The sequence below is a fragment of the Podarcis erhardii genome, assembly GCF_964252035.2.
Source record: "Podarcis erhardii genome assembly, chromosome: 6".
Lineage (NCBI taxonomy): Eukaryota > Metazoa > Chordata > Lepidosauria > Squamata > Lacertidae > Podarcis > Podarcis erhardii.
In genome coordinates, this window is record NC_138510.1 from 48,895,981 (window position 1) to 48,919,382 (window position 23,402).

Sequence of the window (23,402 nt, forward strand, 5' to 3'; positions counted from 1 at the left end):
AGTGGCATTCTCCCAGCTCTGGGTGGGGTCTCACTCCCATTGATGGAGGGGGTTCATAGCTTGGGGACACTTCTGGATCCATTATGGTCTCTGGAGTGGAGGCGCCCTTATCTGGATGCTGGTAACCTGTCTTTAGTAGTATATGCCCTGGTATCCTCATGGTTAGATTACTCTTATTTTTGGGACTGCCTTTGAAGATGGCTTGGAAACTGCAGCTGCAGACAGTTGTTTTGTGGCCAGACTGAGGGTTCAATCATATAACAATGATTCTACTCTGGCTGCGCTGGCTTCTGGTATGTTTTCAGGCCCACTATGACGTGCTGCTTTCAACATATAAAGCCATATATGGTTGAGGATCCCAGTACTTTACAAACAACTCTTCCAGCATGAACCTAACCAGACCCATAAGTCAGCATCTGAGGCCCTCCTTGTATGGTCTCGTCTTATAGAAGTATGGGGGGCTATTACAAGAGATGGGGCCTTTTCAGCAATAGCCCCAGACTGAAGGGATGCTGTTTCCAGGAAGGCCCACCTGGCCTCAGTGGTATCTCGTTGACACCAGCTCAAGACTTACTTTGAATGTCAAGCATTTGGTTGCTAATTTGTATCCTCTTCGCTGGCTTTGCTGACGGTTGTTTTAATGGTGATTGATTATATTAATGTTTGCAATTAATCCAGAATGCGGCAGCTAGACTGGTGACTGGGAGTGGCCGCCAGGACCACATAACACCGGTTCTGAGAGATCTGCATTGGCTCCCAGTACGTTTCCGAGTGCAATTTAAATTGGTGGTGCTGAGCTTTAAAGCCCTAAATGGCCTCGGTCCTGTATACCTGAAGGAGCATCTCCACCCCCATCATTCAGCCCGGACACTAAGATCCAGCACCGAGGGCCTTCTGGCGGTTCCCTCACTGCGAGAAGTGAGGTTACAGGGAACCAGGCAGAGGGCCTTCTCAGTAGTGGCGCCCACCCTGTGGAACACCCTCCCTTCAGATGTGAAGGAAATAAGCAGATTTCCTATCTTTAAAAGACATCTGTTCAGGGAAGTTTTTAATATTTAACGCTGTACTGTTTTTAACACTTGATTGGCTGGGGAGTGGCTAGGGAGACTCGGCCAGATGGGCGGGGTATAAATAATTTATTATTATTATTATTATTATTATTATTATTATTATTAGGATGATTGGAGGTTTTAAATTGCTTTTATTTTTATATAATCACTTTTAGTCTCTGATTTCATGTAGTTCTGTATTATTTTCTTATTTATTCCCAATAATAATAATAATAATAATAATAATAATTTATTATTTATACCCCGCCCATCTGGCTGAGTTTCCCCAGCCACTCTGGGCGGCTCCCAATCAGTATTAAAAACAATACAGCATTACATATTAAAAACATCCCTGAACAGGGCTGCCTTAAGATGTCTTCTGAACGTCAGGTAATTCTTTATCTCTTTGACATCTGATGGGAGGGCGTTCCACAGGGCGGGCGCCACTACTGAGAAGGCGCCACTACCGAGAAGGCCCAATATGCATCACCTTGAGATCTTGGGTGCATATAAGGAGATTATTTTGATATATTTATATAAAATGCATCTCTCTCACTCTCTCCCCCTCCACCCCAGCCCCATATATACATACACAAATAAACACACATCCACAGTCATGTGTGTCTTTATACATACACATTATATCTATATATCTATATCAAAATGAGAGCCTCATTGTGTGTGAGTCCAGCCAAGGACTGGCCAGTGATGGGGGGAGAAGGAGAGATCCATTGACCTTTATACTAGTCCCCCCCCCTCCACCCCACCCCTCATGTGTAACTCTGCCTGCGGAAGGTTGAATGTGCAATCATGTCCTAATTTTGTACAATGCTGACAAAAACCTAATTAATCCTAATTTAAAGCATTCATATCCCCCTCAGTTATCTTTTATAATCACAACTTTCATTAGAGAAGATTGCAATAAATTACACATGGTTAAGCTTAATTTCATTTTCAGATTTTGATTAAGGCGGATGATTCAGAGATATATTTATGCTTATAAAATAAGAAGGTACATTTTACATTAATATGCACTTTAATTGTTGACTGTTGGATGAACAAATGTGGTTTTGGTTTGTCATTTACTCTGTGTGTGTGTGTGCTTTTAGGAAGTTATACAAGACAGTCCAGTCTTGAGAAACCAAAACTAGAAATTAGAATTATGCCAGCAATCCACAATGCATATCTCTAGCAGCGGGAAAAGACAGAGTTCAAAGAAATGTAGCAAAAGGTACAGCTGAGCTGGAAAATCCTCAGAGAGGCTTCTCTATGGGGGGGTGGGAATCAGAGGATAAGGGAAGGAAAAACTAAAAATTTAAGGGGCATGCTGGGCCTATTGCAGTGGAGGCTGGTCCAATTGGGTGAATAAGGTATTGCCACACTAAAACCACCCTGCCCTCAGTCAGCTTCATGGGTGCTTGCTTAGAACTTGCAGGATATACCAAATTGCATTTAGTCTCCTCTCTGTAATAAGCGACTTTCCTCAGCTTAATCCAGTGCACTAAAAAGACGGAGACGCTACAGCGGGCCAATGCAAGGACTGCCTGAGGTCGGGCATTATGGAGCTGCTGCTTGGGTCCAAAGCTCATAAATCACCAGGTAAATAAAGCTGTGGAGCAGAATCCCATCTAGCCCGATGCCTGAAGTCAACAGTTGCCTACCCAGGGTGGTGTAGCGTCTAGGGATAGCTGTGGTGCCAATATGCAGAAGTCATTTCTTGGAAAAAAAGCAATTATTCTTGGCAGGAAGATTCTAGCAATTAGTTTTAGGCAGCCAAGTCCTAATTGAGTGTACCTAGCAACACATGCAAATATTTACGTACAAACAAATGAGAAGTATACATACAAGGAGGAGTCAATATTGTGATACGTTCTTGGCAATATGGCTCAGGATATTCTAACCTTGTTTGTTCCCTAGTATAGTAGCACTGATAGTTATCACACATGGACATTCCCTTCCGCATATCTGCAGGCAGGCAGTAGGACCCCCGTATCAAAAGCCGCCACATCTGTAAAAAAGGGATCCTTTAAAATGCAGCTGCAGAGCGCTGACCTGCCTATCTGCATTTACAATACAAACAAGATCCTCATTTATTTGTAATACTGCAGAACCTACTTTTGTTGGGCTAAAGGAAGGTTCATAGGACATTCTCACAATACTTACTGGCTGAGCTGCTGTTGTAAGAGGAGCTTGGCAGTTGTTTCTCCATGGCAATTAACCTCTCAGCTCTCGCTGGGCGCCTGCTTAGTAAGGGGTCAGATGGCCTCAGGGCAGGGCAGCTTTGTATCTGTGCTACGAGCCATGATTGTGTGCAGGGAGGTTTGTGCAGAGATATCTTGGGAGAATTGAGGTATAGCAAGAGTAGCAACATGGTGCCCTGCAGATGTTGTTTGGCTCCATCTGCCATTAGTCCTGACCAACATAACCAGCCATCAGGGATGATGGGTGTCCTAGCAACACCTGGGGGAGCCACTTTGGTGATCCATGCTCTATAGGCTGTTGGTGTGTGTCTTTTTTGGAGAATTTACTATTGCTGGACACTGGAAGATCCAATCTCCCATTTGGCTTTCCTGCCCACCCCATGCGCTCAGTTGGAGAAGAGGCCCTCCTGCCTGTGTTGACTAAGGCATGCTGGGCAGAAACAAGGGAACAGGCCTTCTCCACAGCAGTCCCCTGAATGTGGAACATAATTATTCAAACATTTGAATATGCATAAAGCAGTGTGGGATGACATCAATGAGCAGACATGGGAAATATTGCTAAACTGGTTTAATTGTAGGAGGCTTTAAGTTGGTTTAATTGTCTCAGCGTAGAATTCATACCCATTCAATTTGACGCCCCAGGGAAAGGGAAACTTGGAAAAGGAAAAAAAAGGAATGATAAAATCCCATTCTTTCTTATATTTACTTGCATTTGGAGGATTCCATCCCACTCCTCCAGACTTGAGTGTCACTGGTCTGTAAAAGACAGTTATTGTTTATCATATATTGCCACTTTAACACACTACCAGTGCTTGAAACTTACATTCCAAAGCAGTTACTGCATCAGGCTGCTGCTGAAAGTATATTCCTCTCCACAGAGTCAGTGCTTGAATTACAGAGGGTGTGTGAGAGACTATCATTTTTGAATTATTGAGGGGACTTCTACCCCACTACCAGCATATACTGGGCTGAGAGCAGATGGACATTAAGTGCACCATTGCACACTAGAATCAATTGGTTGATTATGATGCTTTGTTCAAAGTCTATCCACTCTGAAGTGAACTTATGTGAGAGCAAGTGTTACATGACCCCATTCAGTGAAAGTGTATAGTGGGGAGAGAAAGTCGCTGTTTTGGAAAGTCTGGTTTGACCATATGAGCACTACAACATTAAGTTTTATTTGTTTCCCAGGAACTACCTGGGAAGAGGGATTGATTGTTAAAGCACTTTTGGAATGGTAGCTCCGGGAGGGGAATAGGGGTCTCCTTACAACTCTCAGCACCTTTAACAAACTACAGTTCCCAGGATTTTGGGGTGGAAGCCTTGACTGTTTAAAGTGGTATGATACTACTTTGAATACGTAGTGCAGATGGGGCCAGAGTAGAAGGAAAGACCAGTCTAGTCTTTAGCCTAAACCTGACCCCAAGCAACACGGCACCCATGAGTGTCCTGTTGAGGACCATAGGTCTACTGCAGTGGTTTTTAACCAGTGTGCCATGGCACCCTGGGGTGCCTTGGCCAGGGGTGTCACTCTTCCTTCCTTTCCTCCCTCCTCTGATGCCCTCTCGTGTCCCTGCCTACAAGCTCCACAGGTGAATGGTGCCTCTGGGGCTGGCCAGGGGGTGCTGGTTGCCAGGAGCTGAGGCTGCCCTGGAGTAAGCATGCAAGTGGGTGTGGTAGCACAGCCAGCCAGTCTGTCAGCCCTTGCTGTTGGGAATGGACAGACTATCCCCTCTGTGGTGAAATGCATTGTTTTTCTTTTTCAGTAAAACATTACTTCTAAATTTGTGCCTATGAATAGAAATGAATGTAGATCTGTATCCTCGTTTGTACTCAGTTTTGCTGATGCATTTTCTCTTTCTTGGAGTTGTAGCCACCCTAGTTAACTTACTAGTTCCACAAGGGAGCCACAACTTCCCATTCCTTCCATAGAGCCTTTGATGGAAAAAGGAAGGATCACTCAATCCCTTCTTTTGCAGTCTGGCAATAGAAAGATCCTGGAGGGTGTGTGTGTGTGCGTGTGTGTGTGTGCGTGCTGTCAGAGCAAGTTGCTCATTTTGCTGTGATAACATTGCAAATCTTGGCCAAACATTTCACTGCCTGACAGTCAGGTTTTGTTTTGTTTTGTTTTGTTTTTTGTTTTGTTTTATTAATATCAAGAGAATTCTCAGATTTCTAAGCAGTTGTTCAATCCTAACTGTTAGTACTTTGGATCAGGAGCTCTGTTTAGAGAATATTGGGCAAGTAGTAAAATGGGGAGCCCAAATTTGCTCTTTGTGATGCTGTCCATGGTATTGCTCCTAAACTAAAAAGGAAATTCCCAAACTAAAAAGGAATAGGTCTGGCATCTCTCTGAATTTGGCATCACCCAAATCAGCGTTGTGAGCTGGATAATTGCCGAATCAACACCATGGGCTGTTGTTTGTGAAAGTGAGGAGAGGGAGGCTTATCGATAGCTCCTGTAGTAATTAACAGGGTGAATTGTGCGCCAAGAAGTCATTGGTGTAAATCCCACTGCAGTCATGAATTCCCTGGGTGGGCACAGCAAGTCACCACCTCTCAAGGCTCACTCCCCTCCAACCCAGCAGTAATAAGGATAATAATATTGGCCTGTTTTACTGCATTGCTGGGAGGATTGCTGATGGGACATGCTCAAAGTGATTTGAGCACCTAGGAAACATTCTATATAGATACTTAGAATGCAAGTGTATGGATTTCTACTCAGAAGTAAGTCCCATTGAATTCAATGAGATTTATTCCCTGGTAGGACTGCAGCTTTGGCATTCATGCATCTTGAAGGAAAAAAGAAAAGAGAAGAGAAGAATGACAAGTAAACTAGAAAATGTCTTTAATTATTTAGTTTTTATATATAAGAAATTACAAAATTAAATCATGAAAGTATTCTTTAATGGATGTATTTTTTCTCTCTCTCCTGAAGCTGCAGGGGGCTGAGTGGGAAAATTGCCTGGAAGTTTGTATAATTTCCCATGAGAAGATGTTTGACTGTGTTGCTGTAATGACTTGTGTGGGGTGCAAAATTCTTCTTTGCTTGTTTGAGTTTGTGATTTCTTTTTCTTTAGTTTTCATTAAAATTCATTAGCATTTTAGTGGAAATTTCTCCTAATATGCTCAATTTTGCCTGATATAGACATATTTTCCCCTAAAATAATGATTTTTTTGTATGTTTCGCTTAGTATATGCATTTTTATAGACACTTTATGCGCATTTTTCTACATATTGCTTGGTTGGATAACTGCACCGCAAAATTCAGAGAAGTGTGAATTTCAAAGGATGGCTGTATTTTCAACGCTTGCATTGTTTTGGAAAGTATGCCTTCCCTTTAAATGCAATCTCAGTTGAATGTATCACTAATCCTCTATTACTGCATCAGGGACATGCTGTAGGATGTGCCCACAAAAAAACACAAGCCTGGAGGGGCCATTAATGCTATAGCGTGATGCTTCCTGCAGGGAGGAGGTTTGCTGCCATAGGAAAACTAGGGGAAAGACTAGACTTCTCTTTGCCACACTAGTTTTCTGCCTTCGGGTGTGTGTATGGCAGGAGAACATTTGGATTTCTGGCTCCTGACATGCCAACTAATGTTCTACCATCCAGAAAAAGAGTTTCCTCTTGATTCTACTGCCTGCATAAGCCAATCAAAAGCATGTGAGTTGAAGCATGGGAAACAACTCATATTAAAACCATCTTGTACCTACTGATATTTCCCTTGGGATCACTCTTACACTTTTTGAGTCATAAAATATACATTGTCCCATTGGACGATGTTGAAATTTGTTTGCTTGTTTAGACTGAGCTGTCTTGATTTCTCCCCTGAGATGGGGACCTGGTCCATTTCACGATTCTGTCGAGGTTCAAAGTCCCCTTGGTGTGAAATAACTTTTAAGTCCAGAGTTGACTTTAATTATTAAAAGCAGGCCCCATGCCTATCAACTCATCTGCTGCTTCTCAGAACATTTTATGGAATTCTGTGTTATTGCACAATGGACACAAATTAGCACAATGAAGTGGTGGTTAATACTGGCACTCATCACAGATAATTGTTCCCTGAAGCACTGCCCCATATCTGGAGATAATATCTGAGGCTATCTTTGGCCTCCTGTATTATATCTCCACTGCCGTACAGCTGCAAGGCTAGCATTCCCCAGCTCCTACCTATCCACCCATCATCCGCATCTCACCTCCCAGTGGAGGCAGTAAAGAAGCATGGGGGGGAAATGTGCAAAAGACAGTAACCATCATGGGATGATGTGGAGGATAAAGCAGGAAATTGGTCCTGTTCAGTGCTTGAGCAAATGTTGCTGGCTTAATTGGAGCCTCCGACTAGGGGTTGAAACAGCTCAACTGTCAGAGCAGCCACTCAGGACTCAAAAAGAAAGAGCTCTGATTCTGGCATCACCAGTCATTTGGGATAGTATCTGCATATTTTCTGCTCTTCTGTGATTGCAAGCATGAAAGTTGGTATGGGGTGCAAGAGGGAGCATCAGGAAACTTTGGTTTCTTTCTAGCTCATGAATAAAGACTTGGAAGGGTGCTTCCCCAATCTTGTTTCAGAAGTGTGGTGGGGTGGAAGAACAGGATTTTCAGTGCTCAGGCATGAGAGCGATGAATAGTTGTATTTATACCTGTAGCAGTATCAACTTTATCTTCGGTAATGTCACTTCAGGCTGGACAACAAGGTCTGCATGTCTGATTCCTCCCTGGCCCCTGCCAAAACCTTCTTGCATGTAAAGAAATTAAGCATGGGGTGCGGGTGGCGCTGTGGGTTAAACCACAGAGCCTAGGACTTGCCGATCAGAAGGTCAGCGGTTCGAATCCCTGCGACGGGGTGAGCTCCTGTTGCTCAATCCCTGGTCCTGCCAACCTAGCAGTTCAAAAGCACGTCAAGTGCAAGTAGATAAATAGGTACCACTCTGGCAGGAAGGTAAACGGCGTTTCTGTGCGCTGTTCTGATTCGCCAGAAGTGGCTTAGTCATGCTGGCCAATAAAGTGAGATGAGTGCCGCAACCCTAGAGTCGGCCGCAACTGGACCTAACGGTCAGGGGTCCCTTTACCTTTACCTTTACCTTTACCTTTATGCTCTACCTCTGCTGTCAGGGCTGGCACAGTGAGGTAGTTGCCTCAGGCGGTAGGCTGGGGACAGCTGGAAGGGGTGGCAGATCTGTGCCTTGAGGAGTGTGCTGCTTGCTGCCTCCTGTGTTTGTCGCTTGTCGCCTGCCTCCTCCTGCTCCTCCACCACTGCCCCTCTGCTGCTGCCTGCTCATCTTCAGCCTCCTTCAGCTTGCCTGGGCTTCGGTGTGCCACTTCCAATCACCTAAGGCAGAGACAACAGTGGAGGGGGCAGTGGCAGTGGCAGTGGAGGAGGAGGTAGGGAGGCTGCCATTTTCTGTTTTGCCTTAAGTGAAAAAACTTCCTTGGCTGGTGCTGTCAGAGGTGCTATGCCTCTAAATACCAAGGGACGTGGGTGGCGCTGTGGTCTAAACCACTGAGCCTCTTGGGCTTGCTGATCAGAAGGTTGGCGGTTCAAATCCCCACGATGGAGTGAGCTCCCGTTTCTCTGTCCCAGCTCCTGCCAACCTAGCAGTTTGAAAGCATGCCAGTGCAAGTAGATAAATAGGTACCACTGCGCCGGGAAAGTAAACGGCATTTCCATGCGCTCTGGCTTCTGTCACGGTCCTCCGTGCGCCAGTAGCGGTTTAGTCATGCTGGCCATATGACCTGGAAAACTGTCTGTGGACAAATGCCGGCTCCCTCAACCTGAAAGCAAGATGAGCGCCACAACCCCATAATCGCCTTTGACTGGACTTAACTGTCCAGGGGTTCATTACCTTTTACCTGCCTCTAAATACCACTTGCTGGGAAACACAGGTGAGCAGAGTGCTGTTGCTCTCATGTCCAGCTTGGAGACTCCTCACAAGCATCTGTTCAGCCACTGTGAGAACAGGGTGCTGCACTAGATGGCTTGACCCAACAGGCTTGTCTTATCTTCTTATTTCTCCAAGTAGCTTTGCCAATAGTGCAATTCCTGAATCTCTCCTGAATTCCTTTTTTAAAAAATGGCATTAAGAAACGTTCAGCTTGAAAACACCTTCATGTCTCTGCTTTCTGAAAAAGAGCAGATGCTCAGCCTGTGACGAGGTGGCCCTCTGGGCAAATTGCGAGAATTATTCCACATTATTATTTTAAGCTCTGGCATCTGTCCGTCTCCCTGGTTAACATAACAGATGCATCCTGAGAGTGACTCAGACAAAGAGGTTCCGTTCACCACCTCTGCCTGGCAAGCGTACCAACTATATGGGAATTAGTTTTAATTATATATTGTGCTTAGCTCCTTCTTCAGTCAACAAAGCGTAAATATTTTGAATAGGCAAGCATGGATTTATTTATGCTAAACCTTGTGGTGATGAGATGGAAGGAAAGTGCAACTTTTCACGATCAGAGATGTTGGCCTTTGCTCTGCTCACCATGATTCTTTTTATCCAGGGCAGAGCAGGGCAGGCGCTCCCTCTGGGGAAGCAATGCTCTGTGTTGACCCTGTTTACCTCTGCTGCAAGCTGAGGTTGAGGAATGGGAGTCCTTGGGCAAGAGAAATTCACAGTCAGAAATGTGTGTTTTCCTAGTTTCCTTTTTTCCTTTGCCATAATAAGACTGACTTCCACAGGATTCTCACTGTATCATGTAATCTCTTTCTTATCATTAGAGTCACTTTTTAGCCTAAATTTCACACTTTGCCTTACAGAAAGAGAGTGAAAGAAATGAACCGTAAGAATAAAACAGGACTTTAAAGCTTTCCCCCCTCTGGCCTATTGCTGAGATGTTTGCATATTAATCCTCTTGCCGATTATCCCCTCGTCATCCTAATTCTTGAGTATCATACACAGAAAAATGCAAGCAAGGCCTGCCATGTTTCCATTGCAACTAAGGAATAATGATACGGGCAAGCTTAAATTTTGGAATGATGATTTAAGATTGGGGCAGAGGCCTGTATTTCTTAAGAATAATGAAATACCCTCCATGTGTTCTTATTTTCCAGGGACGTCACTGATTTAGAGAAGCCATCCCGGTTTCTGATTTGATCCCCAAATGTCCCACTTTTTCTTAGGATGTCCCTATTTTCATTGGAGAGATGTTGGAGGGTATGGAGTTATCCGGCCCCCTGAGTCGTCTGAAGGCAATCCTGTAGCAGGCGTCCTCAACCTCGGTCTGCCAGATGTTTTGAGACTACAATTCCCATCATCCCTGACCACTGGTCCTGCTAGCTAGGGATCATGGGAGTTGTAGGCCAAAAACATCTGGAGGGCTGAGGTTGAGGAAGCCTGCTGTATAGGGAAGTTTTTTTGATGTTTAATGTTTTATTTTGTCTTTATATATGTTGGAAGCTGCCCAGAGTGACTGGGGCAACCCAGTCAGATGTGTGGGGTATAAATAGTAAAATTACTGTTATGTATGGGGCGTCCCTATTTTCATCGGAGAAATGTTGGAGGGTATGTAATAGCAATGTCATTAGTAGTTCTGATCACCTAAACTCACTAGTCACTGTACAAAGTATGCACAGAGACTACTGCTACCTAGTTTATAATTTAAAACATGTAGAAGAAGAAAGGTGAAATAATAATAATAATAATAATAATAATAATAATAATAATAATAATAGTGGGAGCTTGGTTTTCCCATGATCAGCTTAGTGTTATTATCACTGTAACTGAGATCAGTCTAATTTGCAGAGCTTCATCATACTTCATGTTTTTAAATTGTTTTTGTTTTGTTTTGTTTAGGTCAATGTGTCAATGCTGTGTTTTGTATTGTGTATAAATTGTATTGTATTGTTTTTTCCCTTGTTTTTTTTCTTCTTTTTGTCTTTTTTCTTCTTTTTCTTTTTTGTAAGTTTTAAAAGTAATAAATATTATTTTTTTAAAATAAAATAAAAAAATTTGCAGAGCTCAAATAAGTCCAAGTGCCTCAATGAGATATTTCCCCCTGTTGGGTTTGTTTTCTCTTTCTCATGAAAGACAAAAAAATGAGTCTGCAGGTGGCTTCACACAGCCATTGTGAGACAGAGCCTGAAATGAGAAAGCTGTTATGAATTGATTTAATAGAGGGGTGGGATGGCTGGAGAGCTAAATGACACACCCTAACAATGTGCTGAGTTGAGCAGTCCACAATTTTCTGGGTAGCCTTTTCAATGTGGATTAAGCCAGGAAGTGGAACACTCCAATATCAACACCTTTCTGGCACTTGTCTTTCATGCAACAGATCACATTAAAAAAAATATCAGTTCACAACTGAACCATCCTCTTTAAATGTTGTCATAGTGAAAGTGATGGGATAAGGGGATCCCTGGATCTAAATCCCTGCTCCACCAGGGATCTCACTGAGTGACCTTGGCCAAATCACTTTCTCTTATCCTAATCTTTCTCATAGCTGCTGTGAAAGTGAAATGAAGTAACACTCTTGATGCTGTCCAGCTTCTGACAAATCTGACAAATTTCTAGCGGTCTGATGTGTTGCTTGTCTCTAAAGGCCTTTGCAAAAGAAGATGAATTAAATCACCCAACCGTTTTGGGTATCTTATGATCTCTAAGGCAGAGATATGGGGAAATCTAGAAGCCTTGGTTCCCTACAGGAGTTTCAGTGAGCTGTTCTTTCACAACTACAGTCCTGTTAAGAATACTTCCCTTTTATTCTCTGCTCTTAAAATATGTAGGATCACAGGAAGCTGCCTTGTACCAGATCAGACCACAGGTCCATTGACTTCATTATTGTTTACACTGACTGGCAGTAGCTTTCCTGGGTTTCAGGAAGGAATCTCTCTCCCTGCCCTACTGGGAGATGCTGGGGATTGAACCTGCGACCTCCTGCAGATGCTCTATCACCAAGCCATGGCTCTTCCCCATGCATGGCATATACATGTTGGGAAAGAGACTGAACCCACAGTGCTTCTACCACACCAGTGCAAACTCACAGTCATGGCAAAGCGCATGCAGAAGATCCTATGTTCAGTCCTCAGCATCTGCAGGTAGGGCTGAGATAGGTGTCTGCCTGATACCCTGGAGAGTGACCGCCAGTTAGTGTAGACAGTGCTGAGCTAGGTGGACCAATGGTCTGACTTGATATAAGGCAACTGCCAAGGTTCCTAGGTTTGTTCCAGTCTGTGCTTTGTTGCTTTACAAACAGCAATTGAAATGAGTTCCATCAAGTGGTCAGCTGACAAAGTCAGCACTCTTACAGAGATGATCAGGTCCTGGGGCTCTAGATCTTTACCTTTCTGTCCTTCAGTTCACAAGGGACAACAGGGCTCTCCTACCTCTCAGGTTGTACAACAGCCGAAAGTTGAATTTTTTCAAGGGCAGATTCCTTTCTCCATGGTCTTGGAAGTATCTCCCATCAGAAGCCACCCATTGCCATTTGGAAGAGAGAGAGAGAGAGAGAGAGAGAACCATGATTGTGTCATAGGATTAATTTATCCCCTAAAGATATTAATTGTTAGCAGACAGGAAGGCTCCGTAAGTCCACCCCGCTATTCTGTGACCCCCTGAGGACTGATGACGTATAATTAACATCCGTTTAATTGATGCACCTAGAGAGACTTAATCACACAGCCTTTATGAACTCTTGCTAGGCTAGCTTTGTGCAAAGACAGCTGCCCTTTGCTACCATACTTACAATGCAAACAAGAAATTGGCAGTTTCAGATCTAAGAGGTTCCTGTCTTTACACTGACTCTTGTCCACCCCCTTTCTGTTTTCGCTGTTGCATTTCCTCAGTTTGAACATTTTCTTTTCGCACACACCCTTCTCTATCTCTGGAAAGGTCAAACCATTCCCATATCCTTCAGCAGTGTCTATTTAGTAGGCTGAGTTACATAGGATGCACCATGTGCATCAGCTGCTGCAACACACAACTAGTTTGCACCTAATCTCTGACCATTCCCAGTGCGCTGCAGCAGTTAGAGTGTTGGACTAGGGCCTGGGAGACCAGGGTTCAAATCTCCACACAGCCATGAAGCTTGGGCAAGCCACCATCTCTGAACCTAACCTTCCTCACAGGGTTGTTGTAAGGATAAAATGGGGAGGGAAAGAACCATGTGCCTTGAGCTCCTTGGAGGAAAGGTGAAATATAAATGTAACAATAAATAATGTAACTACCAGACTGCCTGCCTCATGCTTTCTATATAAAGTCATTCTGATATTGGCAGGTTCATTTTCAGTACTTTTCCTCATGACCCTACCACATATTGGGTTGAAGTTTGAATGAAGCGACTCTCCACAAGCCCATTTTCTGGTCAGTCGCTAACAACTCAGGCCTCAGCACCATATATATGAGGTTGGGGGCTTCCGCCTGCCACTGTATGCATCATTGTACAGTGGTACCTCTGGTTACGCACATAATTCGTTCCGGAGGTCCATTCTTAACCTGAAACCATTCTTAACTTGAGCTACCACTTTAGCTAATGGGGCCTCCCGCTGCTGCCACACCACCAGCACGCGATTTCTGTACTCATCCTGAGGTAAAGTTCTTAACCTGAGGTACTACTTCTGGGTTAGTGGAGTTTGTAACCCAAAGTGTTTGTAACCCAAGGTACCACTGTATCTCATTTGTCTTCCTTCCCTTCGCAGTTTGGCAGGACCGAAGTCATTGACAACACCTTGAACCCTGACTTCGTGCGCAAGTTCATCCTCGATTACTTTTTTGAAGAGAAGCAGAATTTACGTTTTGATCTGTGAGTGACATCACTCGGGGCATTCTGAGTGTGGGCGAGGAGAAGGTGCAAAGAGAATTTCAATGGCCCCTCCATGTGTCCTTTTTATGGTGCATTCATGACAATTTGTGCTCATTATGGCATCGGGGCAGTTATATGCGATCCCGCCTTCAATGCCATTTGAGCCTGCAAATGTTTTTGGGTAGACATATTGCTTTATTTCTAGTCAGTGCTGGTCCCTGCTGAAATGCTGCAATTTCTTACACCACAAATGTTCTAGTATATTCCGCACACTCTCATTGTTGCTTTGCTATAGCGCAAGAGTGCTTCTCCAGATGGCAATACAGTAGCGACACTGGGGAAGCACCACAGAACAATGAATAGAACGGACTGATGTGTGGATGGCCCAGTGTAAATCCACACACTGATCCACTAGTACTGTGTCAACGACACATTGAAGAATACATTGGTACCTCGGGTTAAGTACTTAATTCGTTCCAGAGGTCCATACTTAACCTGAAACTGTTTTTAACCTGAAGCACCACTTTAGCTAATGGGGCCTCCTGCTGCTGCCGCGCCGCTGGAGCACAATTTCTGTTCTCATCCTGAAGTAAAGTTCTTAACTCGAGGTACTATTTCTGGGTTAGCAGAGTCTGTAACCTGAAGCGTATGTAACCCAAGGTACCACTGTACACCTACAAAAAAGCAGGCAGGCAGGCAGTCTGGAGAGGCCCAATGCCTATCAATAACGTGTCTGGTTGGGTAACATCCGATGGCTTGGTGAGACAATATTGGAAAGAGAAAGCATGCGCATTTCCCTTGCTAGGATTTGCACAGACAGAAAGGAGCCCCAAATGCATTGAAATTCAACAGACTTCTTTTTATTCAGAGCTTCAAGGGCAGCAATAATTCCAATTAATCTCAGGATTATTGCCTTATCGAGCCAGGCTTTGTCAGTTCTCCTTTGGAATTCTTACACTGTTCTGCCCTGAAATTGGCTTCTCCAAAGTTCCTCCTTATTTAGGAGAACTGTACTTTATTGAGCAATGTTGCCAAAGGCCCTTGGCATGGGAAAAAACCCTTGAGGAGCAGAAAGTCATGCTGACACAAATTTCTTCCTCATAATTATTCTTTGCCATTTTATCCCATACAAACCATTCTCCAGCACAGAACAGATACTATCCAAATAATTGTTTGTCCTGTATCAACAACTCTGCAGGACAGTTAGGCTTGGGAAAGAAAACTCCCAATAGGCCTTTTAGGTGTTTTAAAACCTAGTTGTTATGTTGGGAGGAGAGGGAAGCAAGGGTTTTTGGACAGCTCCTGGTCGGACAGAGGGTGGGGAGGGTTAACTCTTCCCTCTCTGGCAGCTACTCCTGCAAATCCCCACTGTCGCTTTAACACAGCCTTCCACAACTGGGGGCCCTCCAGAGGTTTTGTACTACAACTCCCATCAGTCCCGGCCAACACGGACCTGCTGGTTAGGGCTAATGGGAACACATGTCCAAAATATATGGAGGGCCACAGGTTAGGAAACGGCAGGTTGCTTTAAGTAATGGATAAAGGAGACAGTTCAAGTCCGCTCTCAAGATGCAAAGCATACGAACCCATATAAGGAAAGTAGTGGGTTTGCTTGCCTGGCCTTAAAAACCATTGCAGCTGTTTCCTTCTCCACAGATGTTGCAGTCTCCTAGCTGCCATGCTCTCATTTGCTGCATAGGCTTTGCAAAGTACAAAATGCCAGGGCAGGACATGGCTGGAATGTGACATATGGTTTCTGCTTCTCTTTCTGTGCAGCTATGATGTGGACTCCAAGAGCCCGGACCTGTCAAAACACGTAAGTTAAGGGCACATTCTCTGCTTCTTCATGTGATCCTTTCACATCCATTCTGAGATATTTACCCATTCATCCTTGTCTTCCTCCCCCCCCCCCTTACAATTCCATTGGTAGGAATATAGAAAACTGTCCTATCCTGCATCAGAATATTTGCCTGTCTAGCCCAATATTGCCCATTCTGACTGGCAGCAGCTCACCTCAGTTTCAGGCAGAGGTCGTATTCCCCGTCCTTTGCTAGCAGAACATTTCTTAACCAGAGATGCCAGGGATTTAACCCTGGACTATCTGCATGCAAATCATAATGTGCTTTGTACAATGGTCCCTCCCCTATGTTGTAAAACCCAGTTAAAATCCAGTCTTTTCTTTCTGCTGATTCTGTCTATACTTTGGTTCATTCTCTCTTTCTTTTTGTCCTTGTTGGATTATTGCAATTCTCTTTTTAATCAGTCTTCCCTGTTCCCAGCTTCGGTTTCTGTTTAGTATTCCGACACCTCCCTTATCTTGTCTGCATGCATGATTATGATAATAACTTCTCTGCTTTTAATTTCTTTTAGCTGGTTATCGTTTCCTTTTCCTCATTTAGTTTAAGGTTCCTTTACTTGTTCTGTTGATTCATCCTCCAGTTCTTCTATCTCTAATTTCCCTACATCAGGGAATGGGTGGGGTGGGGTGGGGGGACTCTAGACCTCCAGATGTGGCTGGACTACAACTTCCATCATCCCAGAACATTATTTACTTACTGTTTTTCTGTTGCCCATAGAAGTAAGGTGACCACGTGAAAAGGCGGGCAGGATTATTGTACCTTTTAATAACTGGTCAGAAGAGGAAATTTCAGCAGATACTGGTGCCTCTGTTTGAGAAAATAGATGTGCAAAAATGTGACACACAGCTATTGAAAATAGGACCATTGTCCTCTGTTGCATATGGCCACCCTAATAGGCAAGGGACCATATAGGGCCAGGAGCAACCAGTGAGGAGGGGCAGTGCTAATCTGGTCTCCTGGCACTGGCATCGCTGTGTCTTACTGGGAGGCAGAGCTATGAAGCTGCAGAGAGTTGGTACCCTAGTGGAGCACTGCATCCATCTCCCCACCACTTCTCCCTTCTGGTAAGTCACAATGACTCTAGTGCCACGAGACCCAGTTAACCTTGGCCAGATCTGGTCCAGCAGGTTCAGGGCAGAAGCAGATTGGGGTCAAAGCCATGCACAAGGCATGGATGCTTCCAAGGGGCAGACACAGAGTCAAGACTGGGAAGGAATTCAGGGCAGGCCCAAAGCAGAGATTCATAGAGGATGGAAATCAAGCAGAAGCAAAAGTCCTGGAATAAGCAGGCAAAGTAGCTTTGAGGAGCTATGTCAGACAAAAACTCCTGGCCAGCCTACCATCTGTCTCCTCCAGCCTCTGTTTTACCAGTACAACCTGGAGTTGTTGAAGGCAGGACAGCCAAATTAATCTCAACTTCACTGCAAAGCAGGACCAAGTAGGACATGCACCCATCTGTGTGCATGGATAGAAGCCAATCAGACCCAGACTCTGGCACTGGTATCCCGCCCTCCTTGGACTAGATCTGAAACAGCTGCCTCTCCTGTGTTGTAGGATTAGAGTAGCATGCCGTGGGCCCAGTTCAGGGATTATCGGTGTGGTAAGGAGGCCACTTCCTCTTAGTTCAGTTTCCCGTTGCTCCAGTAACGTCTCTTGCAAGGAGCCATGCGGCTTGGCTGAAGGGCTGATTTAATTCTCCTGCAGCTTTGGGGAAATTGAACCATCCTTAAAAAAAACAAGTCAGCTCTTCCTCTTGCAAATATATATTGATATATTGTATCAGGCAGGAAATATTGATGTGCATGGTCTTTTTCTTCCATATTTAACTGAAATGAAGAAATCCCCACAGGAATGTTGAATTTGTTGACTGGATTCTTCCATGAATAGATAAAGGTTTTACCAGGCCATCTTCTCACCTTCAGTTTCCAGGGATCCCTGGACAGAGGGAAATAGCTCCAATGGACCTGTGCTGTTTCATAATGATTATATTGATTTCCTTCATCAGGATTTCCTTGGCCAGACATTCTGCACACTGGGTGAGATTGTTGGGTCATCAGGAAGCCGCTTGGAGAAGCCATTGATGTGAGTGCTCACTCCCTACATCTGCTGGGGGCCTGATGGGTTGTTGTTGTTGGTGTTGTTTGTCTGCAAAGTTATAAAGTTAGGCAGAAAGCTTTAGCCATTACAAACCAATAGAGGATGAAATCACACAAGTCTTATTCCTATTTGAGATCCTTTGGTGTAACCTTTGTCTACCTGGTTCCTACAGGATGTTTTGGACCACAACTCCCATCTGCTCCAGCCAGCACAGCAATGGCTGATGGGAGTTGTAGTCCTAAACATCTGGAGAGCACCAGGCTACTGAAGGCCACTGTACAGGTTTCCTGACTGATTCATAGTTGAGTAGATAAAAATGTGGGCTAGCGTTGCTGCTAATGCATGATGCAGCCTGCAGCCAAGGTGTTCTTGCCCAGTCAAATTAAATGAAAGCACAAGAGAAAATCATGCACATATATGCACTCCATATTAGTTCTGTAGCGGTTTAATAGTCACGGCTCCCCCCAAAGACTCCTGGGAATTACAGGTGAGGGTGCTGAGAATGAGCCTTTAGATTTCACCTCATGCATCTGAAGAAGTGGGCTTTAGTCTGTGACAGCTAATGCCATTATGCTACTCCTCTGGAAATCATAACCACATGACATAAGTTCTGCTAGCATTTACAGAGGGAGACATCTAATGTTTGGTTTCGCGCAGTGTCTTAAATGCTAAACACATTTACTAGGAAATCAGTTCCACTGAAATCAACAATATTTTTGAGCAAATATGTTGATGTGGAGGCAGGGGAATGGAGAGCTAGGAATGCTAAATATATATTTTTCTCCAATAAACTTGAATATATGTATATGTGTGCTGCAGATAACATCCAGCTCCTTGAAACTTTTCTCTTGGCTAATATATATAATCCGCATCATTTATCACATTTCTTTCTACTCTCTGGACTCATCAATGCATCCCACAGTGGCATCTGCCTCTTATTTAATTTGCAATCTGCATTAGCTTGTATTGGAAATGCCTATCTTGGTTAGTTTTCTTTCATATTTCTAGAAAAACAAATATAATTTTTGAGGATTCCTCCCTCCTCCCTGGGTATAATGCTTTTACATATGTCTTTATTGAATTTCAGGTTATTATTTTTGGTTCCATTCTCCAGTTTCTCAAAATTACTTTCGGTGCAGATTCTGTAAACCAATGCATTTCCAACTACCTCCAGCCCTACATTTATTTATTTTTATTTTTCATTTTTAACATGCCATCTATCTCTTTCAAAAGTAATGCTGAACCCATTTTAGGATGATACACTGTGGCCAGTCTCAGGCTTATGCCCTCTCCTTAGATTTTATGAAAGAGAAAAATGGAAACTTCTGCTCGTGATTTGAAGCAAGCTGCAGTTTCCCATTTTTTCCAGACACAGGAAACTGTGATTTGTACATAGTCATTTAATAAAGTAGGATATTGTTTCAAAAACAATCAATAGCAGCTGTGCCATGATCCCATTTTGTATCGGGGTCCCAGGGCTGCTTTTTGAAACATGGCTAGTCTTAAGCCAACTGCTTAAAAATATGTGTAAAGTCCCATCTAGTTTGACACTAAGCAAACCCTTTTTGCTGTTCTGTTTTGCTTATTTTGATGCTCTGTTTTCATTGCCCTGCTGATTCTTCTCTTGTGTTACATTTTGGATTAATTGTCTGGGCTTGAGTTGCTTTTAACCGTGAATTCTTCTATAGCAGCCATTATGGCTATGGGGTGGCCTGTAACTATAGTAAATAAAGAAGTAAGGATATGATGTTTTGAGCACTAAAGCATGGGTAGGGAAGTGGATCTACCCAATGGGCCACATAGTTATCTCTCCCCCCCCCCCTTTGCTGGCCAATTGACAGAAGCAAGCTGGCAGTATATTGCACTGTTCAAGTTGGAGTTAACTCTTTATTAGCAAGAACATGATCTGCACGGACTTAGCAGAGTATCTGGCCCAATGAACACTGCAGCTCATCCCCAGTAAGTTTGACCCTATGGATTAGTTGCCAAGACTGAAAGTCCTTGCCGCCCCAGGGTTTCCCCCAAGCAATCAGAGACAGTGCCTATGTAAAGCCAACCTCTCCTCTGCCCTTTCATGCCTCTTCTGGTTCTGGAAGACCAGGGGGCAGCAAAGCCTGTCTAACAGCAGGGTAGCTAGAGGGGGCGAGGCGCACTGGGCGCCACTTACTCAAGGGGCGGCACTTGCTGTGGGGCCTGCAATGCGCCCAAGCCATGCATCTCTCTTGGGAGTGATGTGGTGGCTCAGGCACCAGCCACTGTGCCACCTTTTTGGGCGGCATGGAGCTCATGTCCACCCGCCGCCTCAACCTCAGCTGCCCTGCAGCTGAGGGAGAGGAGGCAGGTGGACTCCTACAGCCACTGTGCCATTCAAAAAGGCAGCATGGGGCTCACGTCAGCCCGCTGCCTCCCCCTCAGCTGGAGGGTGGCTGAGAGGGGGAAGTGGACTCCTCACAGGCTCCACCAAGAGCATCCTGCCTGGCTCGTCCTGCCCCCATGCACAACTCATCCTGCCCCCAGGGCATGTGCACCGCCTCAGGCACCCAAGCAGCTAGCTGCGCCACTGCTGTCGTAACAGGAGTGGGAGACACTCATGACTCCTCACCAGCCTGACTTATCTCTGCCTCTTGGCCTCTCCTTTCCTGCTTCTGCCTCTGATTCTGGACCTCTCTGCCACAGACTCTCCCAGCTCACTATGCCCTTCAGCTTCCGACTCCCCCCGCCCCCGACCAGTCTTCTCCCTCAATGGCATTTTTCCTTCTAGCAGTAGGAGCTTTTAAATTTTAGAATGCCAACCTGTTGCCCTCCAGAAGTTTTTGGACTGCAGCTCTCATCAAGCCCATTCTGCATGGGGAAGCTGGTTTGGGGCAGATGGGAGTGATAGTCCAAAACAGCTAGAGGACACTAGGTTGGCCAAAGCACAGAGGCGGAGCTAGCTGGTTCGGCACCCAGAGTAGCGTACATGCTATGCACCTGGGGGCGGGGCTAGCTGCCCATGGGGGCGGGGCGGCAGTGTCACCGCCCCCCTCAGGGATGACACCTCAGGTGGACTGCACCTACTGCACCCCCCTTCCTCCACCAGTGCCAAAGCAGGTTTAGGAAAACTTTCAAGATATCAGCCTAGCAAAATCTTATGTTGGATAAGCCCTGCTGTTTTTTAGGAAAAGCATGGGGATACAGACTGTGTCCTGCAGTTGACCCTCCCTTCTGAACTCACAACGGGAAGCAACTGTTGGGAGTGCAGAACTCTGACAATACAGTCATAAACGTGTAGTTTTCCATTCCCTCCAGAGCTCCAGGAAGGCAGCAGGTGCAAAGGGTAGGCTTGCCATGGGTCAGGAAAATTCCTGATATGTCCTGGTTTTCAGACGGGGATTTTGCCGAACTGGCAAAATGTCAGGGAAAACCCGGATGTATGGCAGCTCCAAAAGCTTGAAATTACTTGGGGGGGGAGGTCTCCCCAAAACTAAAAAAAAAACTCAACAATTTTGGTGGGTTTCTAAAGAAAAGCTCAACAATTTTGGTGGTCTCCTAAAAAAAAAAAAATCCAGCAACTTTGTGGGTGTCAGGAATTTTACTTTTAAAAATATGGCAACCTTAGCTAAGGGACCACTTCCAATTGCCAGACATAATTGGAAATGAAGATTCATACAGTGGGAGAAAAAGATTCACTTTTTCTATCTTTTGAGAAGCTGCTTTTTAATTCAAAAGCACCACGGGAGAGTGACTGCAAGGAGCAAGGCAGTCCTTCCTAGTGGGTGGGGGGCATTATGGAAACCCACTGTGGAATTAATTATCATTACTGCTGGAAATAAGTCAGAACCCCATGCTTTCTCCTTAGAGAAGCAGCAGGTACAAAGTGCTGACCCTGACTGGATATAAAGAAACAATAAAGGGAAGCAGATTTCCAAATCATTATTTAATCCTTGCACTGCTCTTCTGATGTGTAAAAAAATGCACTCTCAATTCTCATTTGTTTCTGCCTCATGGGAACCCTGTAATATAGGTCATTGTTATTCCCATTCTATAGGCAGGGGAATAAAGACTAGGGCATAGTGACTTGGATCCTGAGACCTGTCAGCAGAAAGAACTGTGTGGGGAAAGGACTTTATCTCCCCACCCCACAAAAATACTGCACTTCCTGAAATGTCTGTTGGGAAAGTTGTGCAAGGTGCCCACACCAAACTTATGACTCCACCTCCTCCTTTCCCAGTAGCCTCCTGTGGCTCTTTCCACACTGTTCAAGGGGATTCGCCAACTCCCCTGCGATGTTTTTCAGTGGTGGGGAGAAAATAAGGTAGTAAAGAGGATTTGCATCACCCAAAAAAGAAGACAAAATAAGATACTAATATGCATAAAACTCAATATGGTAATTTATGCATATAGATGCAAATTTAGAAATAATTACAATAAATACATCTTGACATAATAGGAAGGACACCTGTGACTGCTGTGACAGCCTGCGCAGACTGCTAACGTGCAATTCCAAGGGACTTCCTGCTCTCCATTTTTATGGTTCTTTATCTTTAAAGCAAACAGAGGACACCTTTGAAAGAGGACTGTCTCCTGACAGCCCTTCAAAATAGACTTACACTTCTGTTTATTAGGATCCAAGCCTGTGACTTGCCTGAGGACACCAGAGATGAAAACATCAATTTGTATTAGAGGATGGAAGACCACACCCTCCCATAGCTGTCAACGTTTCCCATTTTTAAAGGGAAATTCCGTTATTCTGAATTGGGTTCCTTGCAAGAAAAGGGAAAAGTTGACAGCTATGCATCCTTCATTCCTTGCATAAGGTATTGATATCAGCATGAACAAAGCTAGCTCAGCTCCTGGAGGCAAACTGGAATCAGCACTGACCGACTTTAACTTATGGCTGCTAAAGGCTCCAAGCATTGTGCAACTTGTGGATGCACTCTAATAAACGAAATGTATAAGGTAAACAGGTGAGCAACGTAAGAAGAGCCTTGCTGGATCAAGCCACAGGCCTATCTGGGCAAGCATTCTGCTCCCACAATGGCCAACCAAATCCTTATGACATACCCGTCAACTGCCCCGAAAAAACAGGAACATCCCATTTCCCCCTGCTAGAGTACGGAAGCCATTTTGGACCCCTTGTTCTCGCACAGTTTCAGGCTGAGATCTTGCCCTGAAAAAAGCATTTGCTGGGTATGCGATCTCATGCAGTGCCCCAAAACACAAGTGTACCGTGTGACTCACACAGGATTTCAGACCTGGAAGATGGTGTCCCAGATTTGGGCCACGCCATATTGGAGGGTATGCTATGGGAAGCCCCCCAAGCAGGACATGATCACATGCTCTGCTCATGTTCCTTATCAATTAGTATTTAGACATGTAAAATATAATCTTATCCTCCATGAAAACAGCAACCCTTCCTAGGCCACAGTGCAGAATCATTTTGTGTTTAGCGTGGACAGACTGATTGGACCGCAACAGGC

At 44.6% G+C, this 23,402-nt stretch overlaps 1 protein-coding gene across 1 annotated transcript in view; it reads left to right on the forward strand.

Moving 5' to 3' along the window:
• Positions 1–23,402, forward strand: part of CPNE5 (copine 5) — a 129,562-nt gene that overhangs the window by 33,862 nt on the left and 72,298 nt on the right. The window contains exons 3-5 of the mRNA XM_081866438.1: positions 13,831–13,987; positions 15,764–15,803; positions 17,852–17,928. Of these exons, the coding sequence (XP_081722564.1) occupies positions 13,831–13,987; positions 15,764–15,803; positions 17,852–17,928 (274 nt within the window). The remainder of the gene's footprint in view (positions 1–13,830; positions 13,988–15,763; positions 15,804–17,851; positions 17,929–23,402) is intronic.